At 45.5% G+C, this 18,358-nt stretch overlaps 1 protein-coding gene across 2 annotated transcripts in view; it reads left to right on the forward strand.

Moving 5' to 3' along the window:
* Positions 1-18,358, forward strand: part of PDIA5 (protein disulfide isomerase family A member 5) — a 137,097-nt gene that overhangs the window by 78,736 nt on the left and 40,003 nt on the right. For both annotated transcript variants that reach the window (XM_019554365.1, XM_019554366.1), the window contains exons 12-14: positions 6,457-6,527; positions 7,813-7,976; positions 14,983-15,113. In XM_019554365.1, the coding sequence (XP_019409910.1) occupies positions 6,457-6,527; positions 7,813-7,976; positions 14,983-15,113 (366 nt within the window). The remainder of the gene's footprint in view (positions 1-6,456; positions 6,528-7,812; positions 7,977-14,982; positions 15,114-18,358) is intronic.

Below are 18,358 nucleotides of genomic sequence, written 5' to 3' on the forward strand. Positions count from 1 at the left end.
GGGGGTGTGTGGGAGTCATAATATTGAGTTTCTTATCACTTTGATAAAGACCTACAGTTTTTGTAAGAAGCTAAAGGCCTTTCCCCACTCCTTCCTGCCTTCTGGACAAGGCGTGTCATGCCACTGCTGTCACCACTATCAGTGTAACTAATTGTGCAGGACAGGACCTCTTGTAATCAAGTTTATGGTTTGAGACATGAATTAAGATCATTATTTGTATTCTAATTAGTATATTCCATTATTCATACTTTAATTGATATATAAAAAAGACAAGCAGCAGGTGTTATTTAGGCCTCTTAAATGAGCTTAACAAGAATGTAAAGAGCAGCGAGTTTTGCAGGACGTGTATACAGTGCTTATGTTGTAACTTAAGTTGTTCTGTTTAGGAGCAAAGACCTGGAACGGTCCTTTGGGATGGGCAAGTCAGCTTGCAACGTTTCGAGTTACAACATTTTGCACTTGCAACATTCATAAATCGACAGCGTTTCAACTTTGACGTCAGTTTTGACTTTACAACACTTGATCCAATGCGATGCCACGCCAGCAAACAAGTTCGCTGTGTTGCCCATCTCCCTGGAGAATGTCTGTCCAAACTTCCTTGGACACTTTCTTTAAGAAAGCAGACGAGACACCAGAAAATACCTGCAGCCAGGACTCCTGAGAAGCCTCCAGCCAAGAACCCTTCAAAAAGTCCAACTAAGAGCCCTTCAAAAAGTCCAGTAAATTCACCTCAAAGTCCTTCCAAATCAATACGATTGCTATTTACAATATAAATACATTAATGTAGCTATATCACTCATCTATAATTGATCGAGTACAAAATTTTGGGGTATTTTTAGTGAAAAGACGGTATGGGGCCTTGGTTCAGGAACCAATCCTCCATTTAGAACATGGTTTCTTATGAGAAAATTGGCTCAGAGTTGCAACATTTTGACTTAAGACTCGGTTTTCAGGAACCAATTGTGTCCTAAGTCTGAGGACTGCCTGTATAGTCTCTTGCTATCACTTTCACTTCCTAGGTTTGCAGAAGGAGGATGGAGAGAGATCCATCTGGGATAGTGTAGGATCAATGAATCTTGCATCTCTGGACAATAGCGCTTGATGTCACTTCTAACTGATTCTGTGATCAAGTTTAGATCTTAAAAGTAGTTGATTTTCCCTGTTCCAGCTGGAAATCTGTTTCCAAAGCTTGTTGGTCTCATGGTTTAATTCGGTTATGTCCTGGTTCTTGCAGAACATCATAGAAGTGTTGACTGGGAAACCCTATCAACCATTATCAATCCCTGCATTTTTGTTTTTTTTGAGACTTCTTGTAATGTGTTTTTGGAGCCAATTATGGGTCCATCAGCCAGGACTTCAGACACAGAGGAAATGGACCCTTGTGTTGGCTCAGCTTCATAAATGGCTCCCAGAGGTTAAAAAGGCTGATGAAAATATCAAGCACAAATACTTGGGAGCACAGCAAAAGCCATCAGTACCAAAGCCAGAGCACTCTCCTTGGAAGTGCATCTGTTTCTACCTTCTGAAGGTCTGAGTTCAGGATTGCCTGTTTTTCTTCAGTGGTTAATGACATGGGAGGTGACTAAAATAATATAAAACTGAATGGATTCCCTTCTGTGGCTTAGGTCTTTGCAGTCCATTGCTGAAGGCTAAAATGCAGATGCCTCGGGTCTTTTCCGTTGGAAAACATTTTAGTCCACTTCTTAAACTGGAGCCTCAGGAGATGCGTTTGATAACTGTAGCAGTTGTAGAATATGAATGTTGCTGTCTCTACAGTGTGTTTGCAATTAACTTTCTATTTTAAAAGCAACATTGTTCTACCAGGTAACCTGCAACTGATATGTGACTAGGATTTTGCATTACAAGTTCGCTCCAGTCAGGTGGCAGAACAAATCATTTCCATGCATGAGATTTCTAGGCTGAAGTCTTCATTCAGGAACGGTGGTGGCTGAAGCATTCTGTGCTCCCTTATTTTCACCTGCTCCTTCTCCTTCGAAAACAAGAACGGTTGTAATAATCTGGACAGTTGTGTAGGATGGGATGCACTGAAATCAGTGGGCTGCTTTGTGCTCTTGAATTTCTTATTCCTATGTGCTCTTACGTTCTTATTTTAACGGGACCGACTATGGACCTGAGTCACCACCCTGCAACACCAGCTGCATGTGGGTGTAACTTTCTTGGTCTCAGTGGATTTCTATTAGTATGAAAACTGGAATGATGCAGTGATGAATCAGAAATAATATGCTCTTTTGCTTCCTGGGACTAAATCCTCAACTGGAGTAAACTGGCATGGCTCTATTGACTTTGAGAGAAGCATGGATTTATACCAGCTGCAGACCAAACCCCAGAGACCCAAGTGCTTTCATCCCACTTGGGGGAGTGGCCGTCCTGTGCAGTCACAGGCGAAAACATTGGTGATTAGGCCCCTATAAAGGTGGCCCTCAATTGCAGCTAGTGATAAAGCTGCAGCATGTCAGATGGTCGTTGCGATGAGTGCTCCCTCCTTTATCTGCTGGGCTTCTTGTCCATTTTCTTTGTTTCCTTGTGAAAACTGTGGTGACCTAGACTGGACCAGAGGGACAGTCGAATGGAAATACTCAATTGCTGACTGATAACAGGGTCTTTTTTTTAACCTTTCCTTTTCAGTGTGCTGTTGGCCTCCCAAACTACTGTCATCCGACTGTTTTTTGTTGTTTTTTTTATAGTAGATAATTCTCTCAACTGTACGTAGTTGGACATGCTGAGTTACTCCTGCCTGACTTGCAGGGCTTCAGTCTGCTGTGTCGAGTGACTGATGCCCAGATCCCCTTGCTTTTCCTGCTCTGAAATGAGTCAGAAAACTTTGAATGGCCCCAGTCATGGGCATGTAATTGAAATTTGTGACTCCTGATTAACAGCCACTGCATCAAAGGGAGAATTTATTTATTCGCATGGTTACTTGGAGCGAACAAGAACATCAGTTATAAATAAAATGGGAAATGGGTGCTCTCGCTTCATTCATGCAGCTATTTTAAAACAATTAGCAAGGGCTTGTTTTACACCACATTTCACACTTCAGGATTTTGATCTTTAAGAGTATAGATCTCTCTCCCTCTTTTCTCTGTGATTGTGAATATGTGCATTCTGCCTTTCCTTTTGTGCAGCTTGAAGGATTTAGACTCAGTGAATGAGGTAGGATGCCCATTTTATAGCCAGGCAAAGCCACCTACATAGATTACCCCTGTGAGGTACCAAGGATTATTTTTCAGGTCTAGTTTTCCCATTGCAGGGTAAGATTAATTCTCATTGTTATTTTCCGCGGCAGGGTTTCCTCATCCTGCAGTGAGAGAACAAAACTCCAGGAGTCCTTATTCCCCAGTATCTCCCAAGATCCTGGTCCCATCTAGAGTGAAGGAGCTGACGTCAGTCCATATGGCAGGCAGGCAGCAGAGCATCCTTAGGGTTGTTCTTGACTTTTCTCTTCCTCTTCTGGGACTGGAGAGGTCAATTTTCTTCCTTAGTATTTTTGCTCCTAATGGATCCCTATGTCAATATACACTTAACACAGAAATGCATCTTCTAAGAATGAACATCAAAGGTGTTTGCTGCAAAACCTAAGGGCTTCCTTCTGTAATCCCAGCAGACCTTACACAGCACATTGTGGCATCTGGGTTAAGGGCATCTTGTAGAATTGTTACTATTTTTCCCATTTGTTTTATATCTAAGAAATGTCTAAAACTAGAGGAGCTTGGTACTGGGGGATATAAGCTGTGCTGAGCAGCATAACATGGCAGTCAAAGAAAAGACCGTGAGCTTGGAATTCATTTAAATGGCTTTCTCATTGCCCGTATGAATGTCATGATGATTCTGACAAGAACAGGGAAAAGTAGGATAAGTGACCCCAGGAGATTTCATCTGCAGGGTTGACAGCTTCTTAACTTAATCTCAACTGAAGGGAGACAGCAGTACCAAGCAGTGAAAGGGAATGGAAAAGTCCCCATAAAGCTGGGCAGAGTAACTTGTCTGTTTTGGGGAAAGTTTCATAGATATTAGGAGCTGGAAGGGACTTTTAAGTGATGGCTTTTAAGATTTTTGCCACCCGAGATTAATTCAGATGTAGCTTCCAGGCCGTGGTGAAGGAATACTGTACTGCTCTGTATGTGACCTGGGAGGGGTCGGGGTACTTCAGGCTGCTGAGTTCAGCTCCCAAGTGGTCTCAGCCGTGGTGCGCAGTGCTCTTTATTCATTCTGTGGAATCTCCACCTGTAAATAAAGTTCTCAGCTCCAAAAAGGGGAAATAAATCAAGTCAAGCAGATGTCAGTGGGAACTGTCAGTCCCTTCCAGAAAGCCATGCGACTGCAAGATTTCTGTGGGTGGCAAATAAATCATTTTGCTGGCTTTTTGCATACTCTTAAAAACAGGACAAGCAGTGCTGAGACAGTAACTCTTTCTCAGGCTTTTCTAGCCTCTGAATAGGATTTCACCTCTTACCTGTCATGTCAGGCTCCAAATTCTGTGCTCTCACGTTCTCTGACTGCAAAATCTCTCCTTTATAGCTTTCCCTGCATTCTCAAAACCACCTGGTTCGTCCATATTTATGGCTTTAAAAACGCACTTGTATTTTTTCACATGGAGGATGTAAGTCACTGCAGCCAGTGCTGTGTAATTGATACCATGGGGCATTTTTACAGCGTGGACTTCAGTTGTGGCTCTGTCTGCAGTGCAACGTAGACTCATCCAAGCTAGTTATCAAACTCTCTAATTCAGGAACTGGTAGCTGTCCAGCTGCTGCAACTCGGTTATTCTTTTCAGGCAGATTTTGCAGCTTGCTCTGAGCTCCTTACTGCAGCCTGTAAATCGCAACTGGCACCTAAGGTTGATTTTGTTCAAAACCAGCTTGGTTATGCCTCTACTGCCTTCCAGCTGCAGCCAGGATTGCACCCAGAGGGTGTCAGCTGTAGCAGCTGGAGTTGTACACCATAAATCCCTGCTTGTTGTGTACAAGGTGCACCATAATGCATCGTACTAGACCCTCCTCTTGCTGGGCTGCAAGAGGAGCGGCTGGAAACAGGGCTCTTGACCTCTAGAGAGAGGTCAAACCAGGGTTATCCAACTGTGGTTTTTAAAACCAAGCCCAAGCTTGGTCCATGGCTGCTCTGACTCTGTTCTTCCCTGCAGTGAGTTCGAGTGGTACTTTTTGTTCTGCTTAGGCTCTGTGTCCCTGTTGACAGCACCCTAATGCCGCTCCTGACCGAACTTAGAAACTGCTGTAGTAGAGCGGAAGTGGACGTCTGCCTTGGCTTTCATGGTTTTCAAAGCCTGGGCCTTTACATATTCCCACAACAAGTCCAGGAGGGGGAAAACAGGACTGACTTGGTCCAGCAGGAAAGTGCCTGTCAGGACTTTTCCAGAAATCAATAGCTAGATGCAATGTGTCCTGTTAACGGCACAGTTCACTTAGCAGCGTCTGACAGGGCCTTTAGTATAGATGGCCATTTAAAGAAATTACTTCCTACTCTTTCAAGCTCTTCATCCATAACTGATGGCTGGGCGTCTCCTGTTCTCCTTTTTGTTAGGCCAGAGGGAACCTCATCTGTGTTGGCATGTCTTGGGAGGAATGGAGAGAGTTGCATGAGGGGAAGTGAGTCCCATCAACAACTTGCACCGTAGCCGTTCAGACCTAGGTCTTATGTCGTGGCAGGGTACCTACCTACTTCAGTTTTGAAGATCTTAGTCTGCCTGGAAGCTTTGGAAGAGCTTGTAGAGGAAGAAAGCAGCTTTAGAAAGTTAGTTTTATCGTCTGTGCATAAGGTGGCCATTTTATCTCATTACTGTAATGTAATTTTATGCCTAAATTATGTTTTTTAGACATAAGTCTTGAAGATCTTCGCACAGGTGGCACACTAACACCTCCATTTTACAGGCTTTGCCAATGTAAAAGCATATGCATTGTTATGTTTTATGTCAGTGCAAATCCCCATTATAAACAGGCTGCACCGGTATAAAGTAGGACTTATATCAGTACAGTCAAATTGAAGTTTAAATGACTAAAGACTGCTGTTGGCATAAACCAACCTGGATGTATGTTTTCTTTGTGTAGCTAAGGATTTAGGATTTGAATTAAGTCAGGCTAAGTGACTTGACAAAGAGTGTACTGTAAAGCAGTGTCTTGAAAGATGCTACCTATATAGTCTTTGTAGGATTTTGGAAAAGAACAAGATGCTACATGTTGCATTCTTTCACCGCGTGTTAAACTGTCATTACTTTTATGGAAATGATCCTAAAACTTACTAGCATTGGTACAAGTAAATGAAGTACAATATGTTCTGAAATATACTGGGTGTTTACCCTTGGTTCTGGATCTCAGTAATGGCTGGATGGGTCTTTACATAATCGCCGTGAGGCCCTGCTCAGGGAGCATAATGGACAACACCATTGTATGATGGATTGTTTAATTTTTTTCTTTTTTCTGGCAGGGTGTGGGCACTGTAAGAAAATGAAACCAGAATATGAGAAGGCTGCAGAGTCCCTCCATGTAGCCAATGACGTAAGCTAATCTTTTGTCCTTCCCCTCACTTTTCAAATAATGATTAATAAATGACTGAAGTAATAAGAATTACTTTCCTTTCCCCCCTACACCAGTTTTAGCTGTTCTCATCCTCCCACTAGGCCCTCCGAGATGTGTTTGCAAAGCACAGTCTCATCGGCAATGCGTGAGCCCTGCCAAAGTCTTAGAAAGAACATTCTGTCTTAAGTGAAAACAAAATCGCAGTGTTGATGTATTCCGCTGTAGGCCCTTACTTATACATAATGTGATCAAACCCAAATACAAAGTGGAAAAGTTTTTCTTTCCTATTAATTACAGGCCTCATGTGAAATGCAGATGTTAAACAAACATGGGCTTTTATTTATGAAGTAGATTTAAAAGTCTAACGGGCTTGTTCTTCCTTCTGTGTACGTTGGTTTTAGACTAATGTCACACTGAGTTCAACACAGTTGTTCCTCATGAACGTCAGCATGTTTAATGGGAGAATAGTCATTGCTGTTTTCTACAACAGTGCCGATTGAATCAGCATCCACTGTTGACTCCCCTACATGAATGACCCATTGACAGCTGGGTTACCGTGTTTGGGGCTACCGTCAACTAAGTCCAAAATGGGTTTAAACTCATGGCTTTGGTGCCATAGTGAGATGTGTTTGCCTCTCTGCCCCAGTGCCTCTACAGAGTGGTTAAATCTCTCACATTTCACACTTGGGGGAAAAAACCTGACCATTGGTAGTTGTTGAGACCAGATGTGTCCAAACAGTTGGAATCTGGACCTTACAGATGTGATGCTATGAAATGGATGCCCTTCCTCTGTAGGGGTCCGTCAATGGCATTGCATGGACAGGTCAAGACAGGCCAGAGGACTGGCTGATGTAGAAGCCTCTAGTCCTCCTCCTAGGGGTAAGACACATGGTGGAGTGCCCTGGATGGTCTCTTCAAGCCCTTGGGTTGACCCAGTGTTATTAGTCACGTACCTGCTTGTCCTGGAACGGTATTTCTTCCCATTTTGTCTCCTTCCCCAACATATATGGCTAATGTCCAGCCAGACTGCCAAAGCTGAGTGTTGGGATTCATCCTTTAATGAACTGGAGGGTCTTCAATATTTTAACTTGATGACTTGGTAAAATATTCATCCCTGTATGCCAATCCATAGGACCAACTGTGCTTTGCTGTATAGGCCTAGTTTGCACATAGAGGGCTGAGAGTGACTGTATCTGAATGTGTATTGTCTCCTGGCAAAAGCTGTGTCTATCATCATGACTTAGTTAGTCTCTTTGTATTTTAGAGTCCAGGTGTCCTTGCAGCAGTAGATGCTACCGCCAACAAGGCACTGGCTGAAAGATTTCACATCTCAGGGTTTCCCACATTGAAGTATTTTAAGGATGGAGAAGAGAAATATACTCTGCCACAGCTCAGAACCAAGAAGAAGATCATTGACTGGCTACTAAAGTAAGTTTCTAAGAGTCTGAGATTTGCATCCAGATTTTTGGCTAATGGCCACTGGAGATTGCTTTTATGAAGAAGCAAATCACCAGCCTAGCTTCATCTCCCACTTAAATCCCTTGCTAACAGAAAGAAAATTGAATGCCAGTATCAAAGCCCACACAAACATGCATGCTAATTATGGGTTTTAATGCACAAAATCCTTTATTTGCTGTGGGTTTGTTTTAATGCTTGTCCTGGTAAGTCTTTCCTAAAATAAATATTTTTAAGTATATCCTAAGCTTCTCTCCTGGGAGAATACCAGGAGCTTCAGAAATAAATAGGATAAAATTTGTTACATCTTCCTGAGGTGAGGCAATAGTTTCCTTTTAGTAGTGAAATTGTTGTAGTTTGCACTTCTTTGTTCTGTTTCCCTTTCTTTCAATCGCTATAAATCATCTTTGCCCAATTCATTTCATCCTGACATCTTTTCACAGGGAATGCATTAGAATATGCAGATTTGAGTTTAATGTCTGTAGAAAAGAATTCTGTTCCAGGAGGGAACAATTGCTGTAGTAATTGTCCTTTTTATTTTCTCTTTTGGAACAAACGTATACAATTGTTTTTTTTCAGTTTTGAATTGTTTGCTCAAAACTGCTGGATTTACCACGTTTGTATTATTCAACAGTTAAAAAAATAAATAAATAAAAAGTTTGTACCTGCTTTTTTTCAATTTTTGGAAGTTGTTGAGCTCTAACCATATATTGGTATGGGGCATATAACCTTGCCTTTTTTTAACAGGATAGTTTGTGTGATAATTTGTATTTGTGTTGTCTTGTATCTGAGGGCACTTTTACATGTGCTCGGGGGTGGGGTGGGTGCTTAGAGAGGCTTTTAGAGCCTCTCTAATTAAAGTGCCTACATAGTATTATGTATCAGCATCCCCGTACTTCAAAGTGGTGGTGGGGGCACTTGAATTAAAGTTCGTTCAATGAGCTCTGTTTCACGTGCCCCTAGGGATGCTGATGCTCAAGACGTGGGAGGGTGCTGGTGTGCAGTAATTGCTGTGCTCTGGCAGACTCAGTTAATTGAGTCTGCTCCAACGTGCTGTAATTGCAGTGCATCAGATCAGCCTCCGTGCTCGTGTACAGGCACCCTGAATGTCTCCGAGGGCTTTAAATCATGTACTTAATTTGCCCTTACAATGCCTTTCCAATGTCTCCAAGGGCTTTAAATCATGTACTTAATTTGCCCTTACAATGCCTTTCCAAGATGGAGGTAAACACTGTACATAGTTTACGCTTGGATAAATCGCCATCTCTCCACCCCTCAGTTACTCAGGGTCATACCATAAGTGGGTGACTCTATGAAAAATATGGGATCCCAGCTCTAGCCATTAGACCTTCTCCCAACCAGAGCCAGAAATAGAACCCAGATCCTTAGCTGATGTAGGTAGTCGTAGCTCCTCTGAAATCTATGTAAAGATGCCTCTACCGCAGTCTAGACATATGCTTGCAGCCTGCATAGAAGTACCAGAACAAGCTTTAATCTGGGTAGCTTGGATATGTGCAGGACGCTGGTCACAACACACTGGTTTCAGCTCAATCTGCACAAACCCATCCAGTATCCTTGGTAACTGCTCAGTAGCTGCAGCCCATGCCATTGCAGCCACATTGTTATTGTTACCTGGGCTAACTGGTCTAAAGCAGCTTTGACATGTTTGCAGGAGGTGCAGAAGCACTTCTGGATTGTAGCATAGACAATACCCTTTGTCAGCTTGCATCAAGAGTGCCTGACATCCTGATTCCTTTTCCTAGCAACTGGTCAATCAGTATGGACAGAAATATGGAGTTGTCTGGCAGATGACCTTGGATGCAATTAAAAATCGGAATTTTCTCTGTTTTCCTATACCCAGTACTCCTCAAAATGGTGTCATTCAAAATGACAGGACGTGCAGACAATTGTAATATATGACTAAGACTACACATGAAGGTCTTTATGCTGTGGCTCCGCTCTGATTTATATAAGCAATCACTTATTTAAAATACAGCAGGAATGAATTTAATGAGTCGGAGACAAGACCGTGAGCTGGTGAATAACAGGAGATTTCTAGTGTAGTTCTACCTGTACAGGGTTGCTGCATTCTATTCAGAAGTAAAGTCACATTTGATATCAGCCTTTTTACAAAAAAAAAAAAAAAAAAGTAGTTTGATTACTGTCCACCCTCTTAAATGGAGCAGTGTGATATATTGTGCCCTGATTTGAGTGGCAGACTTTTGTATTTTATGATCTGCTCTTGAAATACTTGACAAAAGTTTTTCTTCTGACAATACCCTGCTACAAAGGCTTTTATGGGTGGGTTGTTCTCTGTCAACCCCTTTTGATCCTGCCAGCTCTGTATGCATACCTTTAGACACTGCAGCTCAAGACTTAAAGTCCATTCTGTTGGCTCTTTGCTAAAATAACTCTTCCATGTTGTACCAGTCCTACTTATACCATTGGGCAGAATTGCTTATGTTGTTTATTTTACCGACCCACAGAAATTAACTGTCTGGGGCTGGAAATGCAAGCCACAGTCTTGCCCTTTAGAGAAACTTTCCTGCTGATTCCTCAGATCAGTAATGACTGAGTTACTCTTCATACACTTCTAAAAATATTCAGATTTCATAGATTTCATAGACATTAGGGCTGGAAGGGACCCTAAAGATCATCAAGTCCAGTCCCCTGCCCCAAGGGCATGAAGTCAGCTAGTGTCAAAGGATCCCAGCAAGACGCACATGCAAACCATTTCTTAAATGAGTCCAGAGTAGGTGTCTGCACCACTTCGGGGAGGAGTCTATTCAAGGTTTTGAGGGCTTGGACAGTAAAGAAGTTTTGCTTTATGTCCAGCCTAAAACGGTCTGGGAGGAGTTTATGACCGTTGATCCTTGTTTTACCTTGGGGTGCTCTGATGAACAGACGTTCTCCAAGATCCCGATGCACAGCCCTGATGTACTTATAAGCAGTTACCAAGTACCCCCTGAGCCTGTGTTTTTCCAGGCTGAAGTGTCCCATGGCTTGCAGCCTCTCTTCGTAAGGCCTGTTCTCCTGCCCTCTGATCATGCGTGTGGCTCTCCTCTGGACTCTCGCAAGCTTCTCGACATCCTTCCTAAATTGTGGAGCCCAAAACTGGATGCAGTACTCCAGCTGCAGCCTCACCAAGGCCGAGTACAGCGGGAAGATGACATCCTGAGATTTACTTGAAGCATCTATGGGTGCAAGCTAGAGTTTTGTTTACCATCTGCGACATTGGATTGGTGGCTCATGTTCATCTTGTGGTCAGTCATGACCCCCAAGTCTCTTTCAGCAGTGGTACATAGCATAGCACTGCCAAGCCTATAAGCATGCTGCGGGTTTTCCCCCCCCCCCCGAGGTGGAGTACCTTACATTTATCGGTATTGAACGTCATCAGGTTTGTATCCGCCCACTTACTAAGTTTATCCAAGTCAGCCTGGATCACTAGCCTGTCCTCAGGTGTGGATGCTATGCCCCAAAGTTCAGTGTCATCGACAAACTTGACCAGTGCGCTTTTGACACCAATGTCCGCATCGTTGATAAAGATGTTGAAGAGAACCGGTCCAAGGACGGAGCCTTCAGGGAGACCACTGATCATGGAGCGCTGTAATGATTCACATCCATCAACTACTACTCCCTGGGTCCAACCTCAGAGCCATTGGACTGTGGTGTAGCGAGGCCACAGTTGGCCAGTTTTTCCATGAGGAGGTCATGGGACACCAGATCAAAGGCTTTTTTTTTTTAAAGTCCAGATATATGATGTCAATCTCTTCTTCTCCCTTGACCAGGTGACGCATCACCTGGACATAGAAGAAGATGAGATTGGTGAGGCAACACCTTCCCATGACAGACCTGTGCTGGCTGTCCCTCAGGATGTTGCCATTAGCCAGCTTAGCAAGAAGGGTCATTGTGATAATTTTCTCCAGAATCTTACCGGGGATTGTGGTCAACCTAATTGGCCTGAAATCCTGGGACCTACTTTGCGCCCTGTCTTGAAGATGGGTATCACACTGGCCTTCTTCCAGTCTTCAGGTGCTTCATCCGAGTCCCACGAGTTTTCGAATATTTTTGCCAATGGTTGGGCTATGACACCTGCCAGCTCCTTGAGTACCCTAGGATGTAATCTGTCAGGACCAGCTGACTTGAAGGTGCCCAGCCTCCCATGGTGTTCCTTTTACTAGATCTACGCCAGTGCTGGGTATAAATACGCCCTCGCTCTGGCCATCTGGCATCATGCTAGGCTGGGCGGTCCCGTTGGTCTGATGAAAGACCAACGTGAAGTACCCATTAAGCAGGTTGGCTTTTTCCTGGGTGTCAGTTATGAGCTGTCCCATTTGGTTCAGCAGGGCTCCGGTGTTACCCTTGCTTTTTTCTGACTCCCTACATATCTGAAAAAGGACTTTTTATTATCCTTGATATGTGAAGCCACATGGAGCTTGGTTGCAGCCTTGCCTTTCCTGATCTGCTCCCTGCAGGTACGGACAAGTGCTGAGTACTCCTGCTTGGTGGTAATTCCAGCCTTTATAAGTGTCTCTTTTGAGGTGTAGGAAGTCTTCAGTTTCCCTGCTGAGCCAAGAGGGTTGTTGTGCCCTTTTGCTACCCTTGCTCCGAGATGGGATGGCCGTCCCTTGTGCTGTCAGGATCGCTCCCTTGAGGAGCAACCACTCCTCTTGGACTCCTCTTCCTGGCAAGTCATGCTCCCTTAGGGCCCCGACAGTGAGCCTCCTGAGCTTGGCAAAGTCAGCTTTCCATTGCTGACTGACTTGCCAGCTCTGCGATGGATAGTAAAGGTGATCAGCTTGTGGTCACGATCACCCAGCTTTCCATCAGTTCTTAGGTCACTGACTAGATCATCCCCTTTGGCCAGTACCAGGTCCAGCAATGCTTTACATCTTGTCAGCCCATAGACTTGTTGAGTCGGGTAGAGCTCATCCACACACGAGGAAGCTTTACGACCAATCGGATTTGGTCGAGTGCTCTTCCCGTGAGATGTTCGGGTAGTTAAAGTCTCCCATGACAACCATACACCGAGAGCATGCAGCCTCCGCCAGTACCCTGGTGAATTCCTGGTCCAGCTCTTTGTTTCTGGTTAGGAGGTCTATAGTAGACTCCTACCATGGTGTCCCCTGTGCCATGTTTCCCATGTATTTTAACCCAGGGGGACTCCAGTCGTCTTCCCTTGGTGCCAGTGTCAATTTGCAGGGACATGTAGCTGTCCTTGACAGAGAGTTATACCCCCACCCCTTTTGTCTACATGATCTCACCTGTATAAGGTATAGCCATCTATACCTGTGGCCCAGTCATAGGTGGAGTCCCACCAGGTCTCCGTTATCCCTATGAGATTGTAGTCATTCTTGTTTAGCAGGAGGACCAGTTCTTCCTGTTTATTTCCCAAGCTCCTGGCATTGGTGTCCCGTTGGGGGCCCTTGCCTTTCCCTAGCCCTGGAATGATCTGTAGGTAGGGACGGGTTCCCTTGAATGCCTTGGCCTGCCTGATTTGCAAAGTTTGCCCAGTGGGCTTGCAGTGGTGGTAATCCCCCCATCCCCCAGCGGGCTTAGTTTAAAGCCCTATTGAGCAGGTCAGCTAGTCTGGCTGAGAAGAGTCTCCTCTGCAGCGCAGTGAGGTGGAGGCTGTCTCTCCCCAGCTGACCACTGCCTCTCTCGCCAAAGAGTGGACTCTGATCATGGAAGCCAAAGCCTTCACGATGACCCCAGTGCTGCAGTTGACTACCTTGACCCTCCTCTTCCTCCTCAGCCCATAGGCTGAAACCGGGAGGATCGAGGAAGACACCACCTGTGCCCCCAACCCCTTAAGCCCCGCTCCCAAAGCCCTGTAGCATTTGATGACCCAGCTGGGATTGCTCCGAGCCGTGTCATTCGTACCCACATGGATAAGGAGCATAAGGTAGTGGTCGGTGGGCCAGATTAGTTTAGGGATCCTCTCGGCCACATCCCAGGTATGGGCTCCTGGGAAGCAGCAGACCTCCCGGGCTAAGGGGTCAGGGCGGCAGATCACGCCCTCAGGAAAGAGTCTCCTACGACGGCCACTCTACGAGTGGCCTTAGGGAGAGCAGGGACGGTAGCTGTGGGTGAGTGTCCGTTGCCTGCAGAGCTGGCAGCTCTGCAGGCTTTACTGGGGTGCAAGAGGTTTGTACCTGTCGCAAAGCCCCAGAGGGGAGGGGACCTTGGTGCAGCGGGCCTTGGAGCTGTTCACCACCTTGGTCCAGCCCCCTGGCTGGACAGAACAGGGGATCCCAGAGTCCTCCCTTGTCCTGGGAAGTGACCTTGGTCTACCCTCTGCCTCCGATGAAGGGCTTGGCAGTAGGAGTCGATCTCCTGCTCGCCATCCCTGATGGACCGTGCCCCAGAGACTCCAAAGTGGAGCAGACCCTGCAAGGGGAGGTGGCCATGTGCCTGGATACGTGCCAGGCAGCCCCCACAGCCAAGAGCCAGGGGCTCCGCATGCGTGGAGCCCAGAGCCACGGGTTCCATCGGGGGGAGGTCTCCGAGGGCCCGGGGGGAGGCCTCAGACTCCAGGGGGATCCTTGGGGTGTGGTGTGTGCCCATCCTCATTGTGCCGCTGGTAGTCTGGCTGCTGGTGGGACTATCCTCCCTAGGGCTCACTGGCAGAGCCTTGGGCCCTCCTGCTCACCCTCCTGCGCAAATTCCCATGCTAACTCACGTGCCGGGCCCAGAAGCGTGCCTGTTTGCATGTCCTGTCCATGAGGCTCTGGTCACGTGGCTCCCTGGAGGGCTGGGCCAAGTAGGAGCTGGGGCAGGGTGAGACTCTGCTTGGCTCCTCTCAGCTGCCTCCTCGCAGCTGAGCTACACTAGTCCCGTCTCACCATGGGCCCCGCTTACCTCCGGCTGTGCTGGGGGTCGGCGGGTTGCTCTGCAGCTGCTGGGGGTTGCTGGGGGGCTTTGGGGTGCGGGAGCACGATGGGCTTGTAATGGATCCATTGCTCTTCTTTTTCTTCAGTCCTCAAGCACCTCCTCCGCCTGAACCAGCTTGGGAAGAAAAGCAAACAAGTGTTATCCACCTTGTGGGAGAAGACTTCAGGGAATCTTTGAAGAAGAAGAAGCATGCCCTTGTCATGTTCTATGCCCCATGTGAGTAGATGTTTCTCTTGCCATACAGTTTTTGTGTGCCTGCATTGTATTTCTGTGTACTTTTCTGAATAGATGTGCTTTTAGAGCTGCTCTTTAAAACAAACATCCAGACCTGAACACCCTGGCCTTGTCAAAGTTAAAACCTGCTTAGCTGTTTTGAGACCATCTCTAACTTATTTTGTGCATCTGTATGGAGGAGAAAAAAAATCAACAGGTTTTAATCTAAAAGGCTACTGAGCTACCACAGACCCCAAAGGAGGCAGATGGATAAAAGAAGTGAATTTTATTTTCCTTGGTTTCATCTTCTGGCCTGCATTAAAAAATGTTATCCATTACAGTATAGCAGTAGACACAGAAGACCTGGTTTGCTAATGAATCACTCCAGCCTATTTGCCATTTTTATTCCAGTTATATCAGTAGAGTACTACAAGAGAAATTAGTCCCTTATAGTCCAAGCCAAATTGTGATGGGACCTTTCCAGTAACAAATTTGTATTTGAATCCACATGTGCATGAGTATAGCAACTGCATCACCAGATTACCTCATTTACATTAGCGAGTCAGCTTCTTTTGATGACAGTGGGAATCTTTCCATTAGACCCTCTGTAAGTAAGGTGGTTTGGGGCAAAGCTGATTTCTCCAACTATTTTAATGTTACTGTATTGGGGTAGAGCACAGGTTGCTTCAGCAGGCTGCAGGTCAGCTTGCAGGCGGGAGCAGACCCAATCTGGTGGGTTACATGGCACCCAGGAGGCTGCCTCTGTTCCCCTGCCTGCCCCTCTCCCTCCTCCCCTTATTTTTGCTCCATGCACTCTGCAGCCTTGGGCACTGAGCACAGCCCCAGCCCAGCCCTGTGGCAGTAGCATGCAGCCTGCACAGGTGCTATGGGGGCCAGACTGGGCTAGGCTAGGGCCATGCTAGATGGAGCCTGCTGGTGCTAAGTAAGGTTAAGGTGGGGGGCAGTGCAGAGGCTGAGGTGAAGGGGGAACAGAGGTTGTGGGGACCAGGCAGGGGGCAGAGGTAACATGGGGACAGGCACAAGCAGCGGGCAAAGTGTTTTGACCTCCCCACACCACCTGCCTCAGAACTGCCTGCTCCCCTGCAGCAGTGGGAGAGATGAATTCAAGACGACCCTCCAATAATTAGATTATATATGTGGAAAATTATAACAAAATTCTAAATTTTCTATGTATAGAATCTAATGGGGGGGGGGAGTTGTCTTTGTCTTGAATTCAGAGTTGTCTTAGATTTGAGTATATCGTTTTGTTTTGTTTTCAAATACAGTCAGTTCCAGCCAAGAGTGTGCCTCATCTGTCTTCCTGATTTTCATTGTGCCGTTTGTGTTGTTTAAGTCAGCAAATTCATCTTTTCTGTTTTCAGTATTGTTCTGGAGAGGTCTGGACACCACGTAGACTCTAAACTTTTTTTTTTTTAATTTGACCTGGAAAAGAATGTATCTGTGTAATGTCTGTTTGATATTTATAGTCTTTTTTTTCCTTCTTTTTTTAAAAAGGAGCCAGATTCAGCCTCCAAACTTGCATGTAAAATATTGTGCTGTCAGATGACCATCTTGCAATTTAATTGAGAACATTTAGATAAGCAATTACTAACTTATGGACAGTATCAGACTTGTTCCCACCATACTGAAGGCCTTTTTTGCCAGACCCTTAATGTTTAATCAGGCAGCTCCTTATTTTGCTTTTCTGTCCGAGACTGAAACATGAATGCAATCTGGGCTCCCACAAAGCTGTGCTGGATATGGGATGCAGAGAGATGGTAAGGAGTGGAATTCACAAGGGAATTCCTGGAAGGCTGTAAAAGAAAGTGGAAAGGCCTTAATCCTTTAGGCAGCTCTGGTTCCCACCACCCATTGACTAAAAATTGCTTCTGTGCCAGGAATTTCTGATTCACAAAACCCAATTGGGTAAGAATGGAACTTTTAAACGATACATTAAATAGTGTGAGTAAAGTATTGTCCAGCTAGTTTGCTTTACCTTATATTTCCATTATGAACTACTTTCTATGAAGGAGAGAGAACTTTTTTTAAAATTATTTTTAATTTCTCCAACCTTCCAAGAGCATTTTTAAATTGCTTCTCTTACTTTGCATGTTGGGAGAAGGGGAGGAAGGAGTGGCACTAAATCTTAAATAGCATTTAAATGTTGAACTTCATTAGATATTATGCAGTTTATTAATCCCCAGCTCCTATGGTCACATGCATGTGTCTTCTCTGTGACAGCTAAACTGTGAAACCCTTCCTCACTGAATAGTACCTTCCCCCATGCGGAATTCCACTAAGTTGATAGGATTGTGTAGGGATGCAAAGGTCATGGAGCAAAGTTACTATCTTTGAGAGTCAGGTTATCAAGGTTGTCATAGCCTGTCTCTACATGTATTAATGGGCCACTGGAATGGAGTTGGCCTGATTCTCTGCTATTCTGCACATCTGAATTCCTTGTTAAACCTGTTCTTAGGGGCCTACTCAATATGCGATTTCGTCAATTTTGCAAAAACCACAAAATTTCCGTTGTCCATGAAATCCATGAAATAGTAAAAAAAAAACACTTTACTAAAAATAAAATGATGGATCCCCAGTGGGAGCCAGTGGCCCTTGTGGCCACTACAGCCCAGCCCCAAAGCCCTCTGGATGAAGGGAAGGGGAGCTGCCAGCACCAAGGTGGCACCATCTCCTCCTGCCCCTTGCCACTAATTGGCTGAGAGCGCTGGCCCTGCCCTCTTGGCCAATCAGCAGCGAGGGGTGGGGCCGCATGACAGACAGCCCTTGGCCAGATAGCAACAAGAGGTAGGACTCCAACCCTCTTGGCCTATCAGAGGCATGGCGGGAGGGAGGGGTGCCGCAGTAAGACCATGAAAATGGTGGCTGGCCCCACAATCAGCCCGCAAAATTGGCCACCTGCCTCCTTGATTTTGGTAGGTCCCTACCTATTCTTGAAACATGTAGTCCAGAGAATAGACTGGGGGGCAATGAGGTGTCATGGTCTTCAAATATGTAAAAGATGATTGCAGAGAGGAAAGTTATCAACTGTTCACCATGTCCCACTGGAAGGCAGGACAAAAAGTTTCATAGTTTCATAGTAGCTAGAGTCGGAAGGGACCGAGGTAGATCATCTAGTCCGACCCCCTGCCTTGGCAGGAAAGAGCACTGGGGTCAGATGACCCCGGCAAGGTGCTCATCTAACTTCCTTTTAAAAATCCCCAGGCTAGGAGCCTGCACCACTTCCCCTG

Source organism: Crocodylus porosus, unplaced genomic scaffold (genome assembly GCF_001723895.1).
Source record: "Crocodylus porosus isolate Cpor-Errol unplaced genomic scaffold, CroPor_comp1, whole genome shotgun sequence".
Classification (NCBI taxonomy): Eukaryota; Metazoa; Chordata; order Crocodylia; family Crocodylidae; genus Crocodylus; species Crocodylus porosus.